The sequence below is a fragment of the Mustela nivalis genome, assembly GCF_964662115.1.
Source record: "Mustela nivalis genome assembly, chromosome: 12".
Classification (NCBI taxonomy): Eukaryota; Metazoa; Chordata; class Mammalia; order Carnivora; family Mustelidae; genus Mustela; species Mustela nivalis.
In genome coordinates this window covers 102,225,592-102,240,090 of record NC_139031.1, presented here as the reverse complement: position 1 = coordinate 102,240,090, position 14,499 = coordinate 102,225,592, and the positions used below count along the sequence as shown (strand labels likewise).

Below are 14,499 nucleotides of genomic sequence, written 5' to 3'. Positions count from 1 at the left end.
CAGATCTTTACGATTGCCTTTGTTCTTTGTGGCTCCTCGTGGTTGGGGGTGTGCCAAGATCCATCTGTGTCCCCAGGGGAATGATAGCAGTTGGGACCTAGATGCATGTTGATCAGACAACAGCTGGGAAAGTATGCAGTCAAACCCTTCTGGGGAGAAAGGTGAAACACCTGGTGAGAGACAGGTGTTTGTGCCTTCTCCTTCTGCACTGAGCTGGGATGTATAGCCATGGAGTTTGCTCCTGAGCCTGTTTAAAAACTACTTCTTTGTCTGGTATAGCCCTGTGTCTGCAAAACCCATTGGCTATCAGAGTCAGGTGATCTGGGGGCCCATCCCTTGGGCAGTAGGTGCAAAGGCTGATGTGCCAGACATGTGTAGAAGCTCTTTCCAGAGAGACGCTGCTTACCTCATATTGGAGTGAGCATGAGTGTGACCGACTAGTTCTTTTGGGTTCCAGGAGGGATTGCAGTGAGCACCTAGATATATATTAATTATAGTCCAAATCCTCAGGTAGCAGCTTGTAAAGTATGCAGTCAGACCCTTTGCAGGGAAAGACTGGGAGATGGATGGTTTACCTGATCCCTCTGTGCTGATCCCTGGAAAGATAGCTGTGGTTAGTGCTCCTGTGCCTGTCAACACCTTCTTTTTCTGTTTGTTATGGTCCAAAGGGACTCATGCATGTAAGCTCTGCTTGGTCTTACAGCTAGGTACTTTGGGGCCTGCTCCTCATGTGGGAGCCTTTAAAGTTGGGGCCCCAGATATGTGGTCCAAACCCTTCAGTCCTTGAGGAGAAGCTATGAGTTGGGGGTTCCCTCCTGAATATATGGTGTTGTGCCTGGAGTGGGGTTTAAACACCCATTTAGATGTGGGTATTTTCTCTATCACCAATGTATAGGAATCAAACAAATAGTTCTGGATTTCTCTCAGAGGGAATTGCTTCACGTGGCGCTGTACATTTGTCGTGTCTGTGGGAGAGGGACAATCCAGAAAGCTCCCATATTGCCATTTTGGTAAAAAACAAAACAAAACAAAACAAAAACTTCTTTAGTTTTTTTTTATTAATTTAGTTGTTATAGATTGTTTTTTAAAAATTGTTTTATATGACAAGTATTCATTCATTCATTCATTCATTCATTCATTTTTATCAATGAGTGTTATTAAATTCTTCTCTAGATGCTGTGACTACAGCAGTGAATCAAATAGAAAAAAGTTCTGGAGCACAGATTTTGGTAGGAGAGGAGACAGAAAATAAATCAATAAACACGTAGCTATATTATGTATCTTGTAATAAGTGCTACAGAGACAAATGTCAGGGGGATTCAAAGTGAGAAGTGAGAGTGCTCTTTTACAAGTGTTCTCTGGGGAAGGTCTTTCTGGTAAGGAGATGTTTGAGTGCAGATTTGGAGGATGTGAGAGAGTGTGAGATGTGTGGATATATGGCGTGAAATGGAGGGAGAGCATTCCAGCTGCCTGGAGAAGCAAGCAAAGGCCCCGAGGTACCTCTTTTTGATCTTTCTAAAGTGAGGTATGCAGGACATTTCAGCTAATAGCTGATGGCTTTTTCATGTGTCCTCTCTCTGGTTGATACCATAGGATATGGAGACAGATACATGTAACACCTGAAATAATCTTTTCCATTTAACAGTAAGTGCCAGGACTGGAAGAGAGCAGGAGAAATTATTGTGTTCTTTCGATTTTTGCTGATGGTCTCCCCGCCCAAAAAAATGGAAAGAGAAAAGAAAAAGTAATACCTTTACTTTCTTTTTGTAATCTTAAAAAGCACTGTTAGGTTACATAATCATATTGTTTATGATCAAAAATTTTAGTTGGGGCACCTGGGTGGCTCAGTTGATTCAGTATCTGCCTTCAGCTCAGGTCATGATCCCAGGGTCCTGGGAGCTAGTTCTGCACTGGGCTCCCTGCTCAGCGGGGAGCCCGATTCTCCTCTCTCCTTGCTCCTCCCTCCATCCCCTGCTCATGCTCTCTCTCTCTTTCTGTCAAATAAATAAATAAATAAAATCTTTTTAGAAATAATTTTTAGTCATCATTTATATATATATGTATACACACACATATTTGAAAAATGTCAACAGCATCTAGAGAAACACTATTTTATTTTACTTTGTTATTGTTTTGTATAGAACAAGAGTAACATATATGAATGGAGCTGGGAGGCAAGATTAAATCAGTGAATCAGGCTCAGGCATTAAGGAGTAAGAGTCATGGAGGAATGGCAAATTGAGAATTTGTTTCCCTGTATAAAGGGAAGAGCTGTTATTAACTCTAATTGATTGTTGTATGGGCCTAGTTTTGAACTATTTTATGATTTTTCAAGAAATTTGCATTTTATGTGCTATCTCCTGCTTTTTTAAAATGTTGGAAACTACATGAAGACATTTCAGGACCCTCTTCAGGACAGACAGAACATTCATGCAGTGGGATCTTGCCCTCAAGTTACCAGTTTAAAACGTTTTGGGATATAAGTTCATGAATAATTTTTATTGCTTCCTTTTCAAGTACTATCGATCTCATAGTAATAAATTGCTCAAGATTTCTGGCTGCAAACATGTCATTTTACTCTTCTCTCCTTGCATGATGCTGCTATGTCCATTCTTCTCATTTTAGGATATGGCCAGACAGGCCCACTGTCTCAGCGAGCTGGTTATGATGCTGTTGCCTCTGCTGTTTCTGGTCTGATGCATATCACAGGGCCTGAGGTAGGTATCATTCTTTAGAATATTAATAAATTTCCCCCCTGTTTATTCCAAAGGGATTTTCTTATTCACTAACCTATAAGGTTAAATTTGAGTTAATTTTAGAAAGGAACTAGGGAAAGTGAAATCTTATTGAAAATGGAAGTGTTTATTACAAATGTACTTGAGGTTAAATGTCAATGTGACTCCATGGAAGAATAGCAATTTTTTTTTATTAACATATAATGTACTATTTGTTTTGGGGGTACAGGTCTGTGAATCATCAGTCTTACACAACTCACAGCATTCACCATAGTACATACCCTCCCCAGTGTCCATCACCCAGCCACCCTATCCCTACCCCCACCCCCAGAAGCCTTCAGTTTGTTTCCTCAGATCAAGAGTCTCTTATGGTTTGAATTTGTCTTCCTTCCCAGTCCCATCTTGTTTCATTTTTCTCTCCCTTCCCCCACAAAACCCCCTGCCCTGCCTCTGAAATTCCTCATATCAGAGGGATTATATGAATAATTGTCTTTCTCTGATTGACTTATTTCGCTTAAGCATAATACCCTCTAGTTCCATTCACTTCATTACAAGTGGCAAGATTTCTTTTTTGATGGCTGCATAGTATTCGATTGTATATATATACCACATCTTCTTTATCCATTCATCTGTTGACGGACATCTAGGCTCTTTCCATAGTTTGGCTATTGTGAACATTGCTGCTGAAAACATTCGGGTGCATGTGCCCCTTTGGATCACTACATTTGTATCTTTAGGGTAAATACCCAGTAGTACAATTGCTGGGTTGTAGGGTAACTCTGGAAAATAATAATTTTTTTTTTTTAAGGAAGAAGCAACAGACCAATTGATGAGCACTTGATCTGTTTTTGTATTATAATTTTGCATTTGTATTTAATTACTCAAGCTTGGTATAGGCCCTGGGTGTGACTTATGAATATTCTTTCTGTGAAGTGGAATAGTTGACTAGACCAGATGGCAGATGCCCATTTCTGTCAGAGTACCTTCATGTGGCATATGTACTCAGTGGAGGGTCTCTTTCCCTCTGCAATATTAATAAGTGGTTATGTACGTTAAAATTTGTTACTTAAGGCCTTAGGGGGAGTTGTGTCTGATTGTTGCATACATTAGGTTCTGACAGTGGGGGAATTATTTGATTTTATAGCAATCTTTCTTTTTTGTTAGAAATTTCCTAGAAAGTATACAGATGGCTAAAATGTGTTATCTTAGATGGAGGACTCTTAGAAAATGGACTCTTTGAGAAAACAGTAAGAATGGCATGAAAGTTAAAGGAAAGTGTGAGAGCCTAATAAATAAAAATAATGAAAGGCATCCATTCTCAAAACAGCTCGGACTGGTAGGTGTAAAAACTTTTTCCACTTAGGTATTCCTTCCCCGAATTGCTTGCATCAGTGATTTCTTTAGGGAACACAGTTGCAGTTCTGGGATGAGCGGAGGCAAAGTGACCTCGAGTTTTAACTTCTTTTTGTTAATTTTAAAGCAGCTGGTGGGATTTCAGTGACCTGAGATATAGGTATTTGTACCTTCATTGTCTGTTTCATTTTCATATGTCTAGGGAAAGAGATGTATGACCTTTCCTTAAAATATTTAAGGATATCAGATTTCTTCCCATTCTCTGAGAGAATGGAGCACGGATCTCTTTCTTTGCTCTATCCCACAGAAGTGCTTATGTGTGTAAGACAGGATTGTTGAAAGTGCTGAGTTCAGCCATGAATATGTGAAAAGATATTGGGCTGTTAAAGTTTCACATTCACATGTTAAAATGAATTAACTCAGAAATCCCTGCTGTGAAGGGTTACTGTGGTTCCTTTACTGCGTGAAGCTCTGCTCTGACAGGGTTAACCACACAGCGCATGCTCGACCTTGTCATTTGTCAGACACTCACAGGCCCTCTCTCTTCTATTGTACTACTGGTAGATGATGAGAGCATTGACTGAGTGCTCACTAGGTGCCCAGCACTACTTTATACACTTTACATGTGTTAAGTAAACTGCACTTCTGTACACCATGTTTCTTCCACGTGGACACACCCTTACGTCTTAAATCATCGATCCAGTGACAGGTCATTGCACATACTCCTTCTGTATGCTGGGAACTGGCAGGCACTTGGCGATACAGCGGGTGATGGGGTAGGCACAATCCTTAAGTAGAGAAAACAAACATTAACAGAAAGTAAACAGTAGATACAAATAAAAAGAACTCTGAAAAAGGGCTTGGTATACTATTAACATATGTCTCAGTGTGCCTCAGACCATTAACATACTTCCAAAGTTCTCTGCAAAATGCAGTCTGACAATCAGGGATAAAAGCAGAAATGAGGAGAATTGGGCCATGTCAGGAGTTGCCCTTAATAGCACTCCCTGTTAGATAAACCATAAGGGACTCTTAATCTCAGGAAGCAAACTGAAGGCTGCTGGGGGGGGGGGAGGGAGAGGGTCGCTGGGTGATGGACACTGGGGAGGGAATGTGCTGTGGTGAGTGCTGTGAATTGTTTAAGACTGATGATTCATAGACCTGTACCCCTGGGACAAATGATACATTATATGTAAAAAAAAAAAAAAAAATAGAACTCCCTGTTATCAGCAATGCATTCTGTGTCATGGCAGAGGAGGGGCTACTTCTGAAAGCCCTGGCTACCATCACAGGTGCATTATTGTCAGTTATATCGTGCTGCTTGTGAAATTTTATCGATACAAATACTGTGTATTTGTGCTGTAGCATAACTCCATTTTGTTAGATGACTGATGGGAACCCAGGCTTCTCCGTCATTTATCGTTATCTGGAGGCTTCACCATATCACCCTGTACGGTGCAGCCTGACCTTGCCAGGATGGAGGGTCAGAGAGGGCTTCTCTGAGAACCAGATGTTTAAGGTGGGACCCAGTTAAGCATTAGGTTGGTGACCAGAGGACCTCGCCATGCATGGTGTTTAACTGCTGGGGAGTCTGGTAGGTTTGAGGAGCCAAGGAATGCCAGTGTCACTGGGTTGTTGTGAGCTGGCAAAGAAGGGAGAAAATTAGGTTGGAGACGTAGGATGTGGGAGCTGGACTTACTATTTAGGGACTTACTATATCACTCAATATTTCGATAAGAAGAGATGACGTATTAGTATACACATACTTTTTTTTTTAGCGATGATCTAATATATTCTTTTTTTTTAAAAAAGATTTTATTTATTTATTTGACAGAGAGAGAGAGATCACAAGTAGGCAGAGACACAGGCAGAGAGAAAGGGGGAAAGCAGGCTTCCCACTCAGCAGAGATCCCAATGCGGGGCTCAATCCCGGGACCCTGAAACCATGACCCGAAGGCAGAGGCTCAACCCGCTGAGCCACGCAGGCGCCCCTGATGATCTAACATATTCTGCCTTGAAAATGAGTGATAGTCCCACAGTATAGAGTAGTATTTTGATTAAAAAAACTCTCAAAATGCATGTTTTTTTAAAATAATGGGATAATATTGCCTTTTTTATCCTAGAAGGGCAGCATCTAAGTATATAATATATGATCAAATTTGTGAAAGCAGTCTTTATGATGAAATTTAAGCAAACTAGTGACAGTTGACTTCCAGTAAATCTGAAATCTAGCCTTTTAGGTTAGGTATGCAGTGGTATAGTCAGATGAGATTCACATTTGATTTGGGGAAAGAGAGAACGTAACACGGGCCTACATTCTGCTAGACCCATGCTTGATCCTCACACTGATCCTTCCAGGGCTATTGATAAATTGGTATTGATAGGTATTAATCAATTCTGTAACTAAATCTTTTTTTTTTTAAGGTTTTATTTATTTATTTGACAGAGAGAAATCACAAGTAGATGGAGAGACAGGCAGAGAGAGAGAGAGAGAGGGAAGCAGGCTCCCCGCCGAGCAGAGAGCCCGATGCGGGACTCGATCCCAGGACCCTGAGATCATGACCTGAGCTGAAAGCAGCGGATTACCCACTGAGCCACCCAGGCGCCCCTTTGTAACTAAATCTTAAAAGCTTAGATAACTTGTCCAGGTTGCTGCCTTGGTATACAAAGTGCTGAGGGCAGACTTTGAACTCAGGTTTGCTCTACTCCTTAAACTCTGATGCCTCGATCCACTCTCCCTACTGCCTGCAGAATGAATCCTGATTTTTATTGTATTTGCATCTTGCTTATGCATGCTACATGATATGATGCATTACAGTCAGTGAACCAACCATTTGGTGGTGTGAGAAAGCACTCAATTAAGAGTCTGGGGGCGTGGCTCTATCTAATTACTCTTGTGTAATGCTTACTGGTGTCTAAACTTCTCCCCAGGAGAATATGTGCCTTGTAGGAGTCTTTGCTTGGTCGCTGCTGTATCTCTATGCCTAGACCAGTCTGGAACTTAGTCAGCACTTGACAAATTCATGTTGGATGAAGGAATAAATGCACACCTGGCATTGTGCTAATTGATCTTGAGCATATATAGCTTCTCTGTGTTTTAGTGAAGTGCATCTGGAAGTGATACAAACTTTCTCTTCAAGATACGGTAATATGCAAATAAAATATCTTTTATAAGACATAAAAGCACACAACTGTGTATAATGCAAGATGCTACACAAAATAATCAGCCAGGGCTGGGTATATCTGCAGATTTCTCAGCTTTAACCCAGATCAGTAATGTGTATTTAATGATGGCTTCAAATGCTTCTGATGGAGATGGTTTGTGCGTAACTCTTAGAAACACTATGAGAGGTGTTATTATTGAAAACCCCTTTGCATTAAAGGAGGTAGCAGATATTCTTGATAGTCTCTAACAGAAGTTAATGACATATTAAGGTCTATATATTATGATCTTCTGATTCAAATAAAGTATTTTTTCATATGCATGGCTCAGTGCTAACCAGTTATTACTCAAAGCAAGTATCTATCTATCTGTCTAGCTATCTCATTTTTTTTTTAATGCATAAGGAATTTGGAGAGGGGATTCGGAAGGAAATCAAGGAGTATGAGATTGTGGAAAGTAAATGACTGATAAATATGTAATATGTATTCTAAGTAATAAGTCATTAAGCATTAAGAAAGTTATATTCGTCAATTGATGAACAATGATGTATTGACTATATGGGTATAGTGTTCCCCATTGACGGCTTCTTAAACTAAGACAACAGAGTTTGCTGCATTGATTACTCTTTCTTTCATGAACTCTTTCTCAGCAAGTGATGCTGCTTGATAGCATTTTACCAGAGTTCATAGTTTGAGAGTCAGTACTCTCAAACAATGCCATTGTTTTATCAGCTAAGTTTATGTCCTAGTGTAAATCTATTTTAGTCATTTCGGCAGTCTTCCCAGCATGGTCATCAGGAGTAGATTCCACTTTTTTGCTCACGCATCAGAAGCAACTCCTTGTCTGTTAAAGTTTTTTTTTTTTTTTTTTTTTTTTTTTCATGAGATTGCAGGAATTCAATCACATCTCCATGCTCTAGTAGTAGCCTCAGATATCACCGATCACAGATCACCAGAACAAATAGAGAATGAAAACTTTTAGAATATTGCGAGAATTACCAAAATGTGACACAGAGACATAGCAAATGCTATTGGAAAAATGGTGCAGACAGACTTCCTTGATGTAGGGTTGCCACAGACCTTCAAAAAAATACAATATTTGTGAAGTGCAGTAAAGCTAATTGCATTAAAACAAAGTATGCTTATAACTAGAGATATGGCTCCTCTTAAACCCACACATGTAAACACATATTTTCCTTTTTAAAAATTCGACTGTATTTGATCATTGGTTAAAATATATGCTTCTTGACATTATTTTTATAACACTAGTGCCTAGTGCATTAGTTTGTACTCACTAACTATTACAAGGATTGTGAGTTCTTAGGTTCATCAAGCATATTTTCTTATTTTATGACTCATGTCAGGATAATATGTTTCCTTGATCTTTTTTTTTTTTTTAAATTTTTTATTTTTTATAAACATATATTTTTATCCCCAGGGGTACAGGTCTGTGAATCACCAGGTTTACACACTTCACAGCACTCACCAAAGCACATACCCTCCCCAATGTCCATAATCCCACCCCCTTCTCCCAAACCGCCTCCCCCCAGCAACCCTCAGTTTGTTTTGTGAGATTAAGAGTCACTTATGGTTTGTCTCCCTCCCAATCCCATCTTGTTTCATTTATTCTTCTCCTACCCACTTAAGCCTCCATGTTGCATCACCACTTCCTCATATCAGGGAGATCATATGATAGTTGTCTTTCTCTGCTTGACTTATTTCACTAAGCATGATACGCTCTAGTTCCATCCATGTTGTCGCAAATGGCAAGATTTCATTTCTTTTGATGGCTGCATAGTATTCCATTGTGTATATATACCACATCTTCTTGATCCATTCATCTGTTGATGGACATCTAGGTTCTTTCCATAGTTTGGCTATTGTAGACATTGCTGCTATAAACATTCAGGTGCATGTGCCCCTTTGGATCACTACATTTGTATCTTTAGGGTAAATACCCAATAGTGCAATTGCTGGGTCATAGGGCAGTTCTATTTTCAACATTTTGAGGGACCTCCATGCTGTTTTCCAGAGTGGCTGCACCAGCTTGCATTCCCACCAACAGTGTAGGAGGGTTCCCCTTTCTCCGCATCCTCGCCAGCATCTGTCATTTCCTGACTTGTTGATTTTAGCCATTCTGACTGGTGTGAGGTGATATCTCATTGTGGTTTTGATTTGTATTTCCCTGATGCCGAGTGATATGGAGCACTTTTTCATGTGTCTGTTGGCCATCTGGATGTCTTCTTTGCAGAAATGTCTGTTCATGTCCTCTGCCCATTTCTTGATTGGATTATTTGTTCTTTGGGTGTTGAGTTTGCTAAGTTCTTTATAGATTCTGGACACTAGTCCTTTATCTGATATGTCGTTTGCAAATATCTTCTCCCATTCTGTCAGTTGTCTTTTGATTTTGTTAACTGTTTCCTTTGCTGTGCAAAAGCTTTTGATCTTGATGAAATCCCAATAGTTCATTTTTTCCCTTGCTTCCCTTGCCTTTGGTGTTGTTCCTAGGAAGATGTTGCTGCGGCAGAGGTCGAAGAGGTTGCTGCCCGTGTTCTCCTCAAGGATTTTGATGGATTCCTTTCGCACATTGAGGTCCTTCAACCATTTTGAGTCTATTTTTGTGTGTGGTGTAAGGAAATGGTCCAATTTCATTTTTCTGCATGTGGCTGTCCAATTTTCCCAACACCATTTATTGAAGTGGCTCTCTTTTTTCCATTGGGCATTCTTTCCTGCTTTGTCGAAGATTAGTTGACCGTAGAGTTGAGGGTCTATTTCTGGGCTCTCTATTCTGTTCCATTGATCTATGTGTCTGTTTTTGTGCCAGTACCATGCTGTCTTGATGATGACAGCTTTGTAATAGAGCTTGAAGTCCGGAATTGTGATGCCACCAACATTGGCTTTCTTTTTCAATATCCCTTTGGCTATTCGAGGTCTTTTCTGGTTCCATATAAATTTTAGCATTATTTGTTCCATTTCTTTGAAAAAGATGGATGGTACTTTGATAGGAATTGCATTAAATGTGTAGATAGCTTTAGGTAGCATAGACATTTTCACAATATTTATTCTTCCAATCCAGGAGCATGGAACATTTTTCCATTTCTTTGTGTCTTCCTCAATTTCTTTCATGAGTACTTTATAGTTTTCTGAGTATAGATTCTGTGTCTCTTTGGTTAGGTTTACTGGAGAGAACTTTGGGGAGAATTTCCCCAATATGGCAAAGGGAATGAGCATCAAAATTCAGGAGGTTCAGAGAACGCCCCTCAAAATCAATAAGAATAGGCCCACACCCCGTCACCTAATAGTAAAATTTACAAGTCTCAGTGACAAAGAGAAAATCCTGAAAGCAGCCCGGGAAAAGAAGTCTGTAACATACAATGGTAAAAATATTAGATTGGCAGCTGACTTATCCACAGAGACCTGGCAGGCCAGAAAGAGCTGGCATGATATTTTCAGAGCACTAAACGAGAAAAACATGCAGCCAAGAATACTATATCCAGCTAGGCTATCATTGAAAATAGAAGGAGAGATTAAAAGCTTCCAGGACAAACAAAAACTGAAAGAATTTGCAAATACCAAACCAGCTCTACAGGAAATATTGAAAGGGGTCCTCTAAGCAAAGAGAGAGCCTACAAGTGGTAGATCAGAAAGGAACAGAGACCATATACAGTAACAGTCACCTTACAGGCAATACAATGGCACTAAATTCATATCTCTCAATAGTTACCCTGAATGTGAATGGGCTAAATGCCCCTGTCAAAAGACACAGGGTATCAGAATGGATAAAAAAACAAACCCCATCTATATGTTGCCTCCAAGAAACTCATTTTAAGCCCGAAGACACCTCCAGATTTAAAGTGAGGGGGTGGAAAAGAATTTACCATGCTAATGGACATCAGAAGAAAGCAGGAGTGGCAATCCTTATATCAGATCAATTAGATTTTAAGCCAAAGACTATAATAAGAGATGAGGAAGGACACTATATCATACTCAAAGGGTCTGTCCAACAAGAAGATTTAACAATTTTAAATATCTATGCCCCCAACGTGGGAGCAGCCAACTATATAAACCAATTAATAACAAAATCAAAGAAACACATCAACAATAATACAATAATAGTAGGGGACTTTAACACTCCCCTCAATGTAATGGACAGGTCATCCAAGCAAAAGATCAGCAAGGAAATAAAGGCCTTAAACGACACACTGGACCAGATGGACATCACAGATATATTCAGAACATTTCATCCCAAAGCAACAGAATACACATTCTTCTCTAGTGCACATGGAACATTCTCCAGAATAGATCACATCCTCGGTCCTAAATCAGGACTCAACCGGTATCAAAAGATTGGGATCATTCCCTGCATATTTTCAGACCACAATGCTCTAAAGCTAGAACTCAACCTCAAAAGGAAGTTTGGAAAGAACCCAAATACATGGAGACTAAACAGTATCCTTCTAAAGAATGAATGGGTCAACCGGGAAATTAAAGAAGAATTGAAAAAAATCATGGAAACAAATGATAATGAAAATACAACGGTTCAAAATCTGTGGGACACAACAAAGGCAGTCCTGAGAGGAAAATATATAGCGGTACAAGCCTTTCTCAAGAAACAAGAAAGGTCTCAGGTACACAACCTAACCCTACACCTAAAGGAGCTGGAGAAAGAACAAGAAAGAAACCCTAAGCCCAGCAGGAGAAGAGAAATCATAAAGATCAGAGCAGAAATCAATGAAATAGAAACCAAAAAAACAATAGAACAAATCAACGAAAGTAGGAGCTGGTTCTTTGAAAGAATTAATAAAATTGGAAAAACCCCTGGCCCGACTTATCAAAAAGAGAAGAGAAAGGACCCAAATAAATAAAATCATGAATGAAAGAGGAGAGATCACAACTAACACCAAAGAAATACAAACTATTATAAGAACATACTATGAGCAACTCTACGGCAATAAATTTGACAATCTGGAAGAAATGGATGCATTCCTAGAAACATATAAACTACCACAACTGAACCAGGAAGACATAGAAAGCCTGAACAGACCCATAACCAGTAAGGAGATTGAAACAGTCATTAAAAATCTCCAAAGAAACAAAAGCCCAGGGCCAGACGGCTTCCCGGGGGAATTCTACCAAACATTTAAAGAAGAACTAATTCCTATTCTCCTGAAACTGTTCCAAAAAATAGAAATGGAAGGAAAACTTCCAAACTCATTTTATGAGGCCAGCATCACCTTGATCCCAAACCAGACAAGGATCCCACCAAAAAAGAGAGCTATAGACCGATATCCTTGATGAACACAGATGCGAAAATAACAACAAAATACTAGCCAGTAGGATTCAACAGTACATTAAAAAGATTATTCACCACGACTAAGTGGGATTTATTCCAGGGCTGCAAGGTTGGTTCAACATCCGCAAATCAGTCAATGTGATACAACACATCAATAAAAGAAAGAACAAGAACCATAGGATACTCTCGATAGATGCTGAAAAAGCATTTGACAAAGTACAGCATCCCTTCCTGATCAAAACTCTTCAAAGTGTAGGGATAGAGGGCACATACCTCAATATCATCAAAGCCATCTATGAAAAACCCACCGCAAATATCATTCTCAATGGAGAAAAACTGAAAGCTTTTTTGCTAAGGTCAGGAACACGGCAGGGATGTCCATTATCACCACTGCTATTCAACATAGTACTAGAGGTGCTAGCCTCAGCAATCAGACAACAAAAGGAAATTAAAGGCATCCAAATCGGCAAAGAAGAAGTTAAATTATCACTCTTCGCAGATGATATGATACTATATGTGGAAAACCCAAAAGACTCCACTCCAAAACTGCTAGAACTTATACAGGAATTCAGTAAAGTGTCAGGATATAAAATCAATGCACAGAAATCAGTTGCATTTCTCTACACCAACAGCAAGACAGAAGAAAGAGATATTAAGGAGTCAATCCCATTTACAATTGCATCCAAAACCATAAGATACCTAGATCTTTTTTTTTTTTTAAAGATTTTATTTATTAATTTGACAGAGAGAAATCACAAGTAGACAGAGAGGCAGCCAGAGAGAGAGAGAGAGAGAGAGAGGGAAGCAGGCTCCCCGCTGTGCAGAGAGCCCAATGCGGGACTCGATCCCAGGACCCTGAGATCATGACCTGAGCCGAAGGCAGCGGCTTAACCCACTGAGCCACCCAGGCGCCCCTGTTTCCTTGATCTTAATCTAATTCATTAATTATGAATATTATTGTATTGATAAAAGAAGTTAGGGGTGCCTGGGTGGCTTAGTGGGTTAAACTTTTGCCTTCAGCTCAGGTCATGATCTCTGGGTCCTGGGATCAAGCCCCGCACCTGTCTCTCTGCTTAGCAGGGAGCCTGCTTCCCTCTCTCTCTCTCTCTCTGCCTGCCACTCTGCCTACTTGTGATCTTTGTCAAATAAATAAACAAAATCTTTAAAAAAAAAAGAACTTAAATAGTCCATATTAAATAAACAACTTGTCCTTAATTCATGTACCGTTGTAAGGTGACACTGCTTAAACATAGCTGATCATTGATTTGTCAGAGTTAATGGTGAAGTAACTTGTAAGTTTTATTTATATTTTATTTTAAAGTAAAGTAATTGATTTTATAAATAATAAATACTCATTATAAAAGGTTAGTTTGTGACCACTAAAACAGCTGTTCAAGAAATATTAAAGGGGACTCTCTGAGGGCAAAAAGGAGTTCAAATGTGGCAAAGACAAGAAAGGATTAGAGAAAATCTCCAGAAACAATGAAAAAGCAAGTAATAAAATGATAATAAATGTATATCTATCAATAATTACTTTGAATGTAAATGGTTTAGGTGGTCCAATCGAAAGACATTGGGTGTCAGAATGGATATAAAAAACAAGACCTATCTTTATGCTACCTATAAGAGACTCATTTTAGATCTAAAGATACCTGCAGATTGATAATAAGGGAATGAAGAAATATTTATCATGAAAATGGATATCAAAACAAAGCCAGAGTAGCAATGCTTATACCGCACAAACTAGTCTTTAAAACAGAACCTGTAAAAAGAGACAAAGAAGGGCATTATATGATCATAAAGGGAACAATCTGACAAGAAGATATAACAATTGTAAATATTTATATTCCCAACACGGGAGCACCCAAGTATATATAAAACAATTAATTACAAGCATAACGGAACTAACTGATGATAACACAATAATAGTAGGGGATTTTAATACCCCACTTACAC

The 14,499-nt window shown here is 39.3% G+C and overlaps 1 protein-coding gene across 20 annotated transcripts in view; it reads left to right on the top strand.

Annotated features, from left to right (window-relative positions):
* Positions 1 to 14,499, top strand: part of SUGCT (succinyl-CoA:glutarate-CoA transferase) — an 808,589-nt gene that overhangs the window by 114,098 nt on the left and 679,992 nt on the right. For all 20 annotated transcript variants that reach the window (XM_082692660.1, XM_082692659.1, XM_082692656.1 and 17 more), the window contains exon 7: positions 2,626 to 2,717. In XM_082692660.1, coding sequence (XP_082548786.1) covers positions 2,626 to 2,717 — 92 coding nt within the window. The remainder of the gene's footprint in view (positions 1 to 2,625; positions 2,718 to 14,499) is intronic.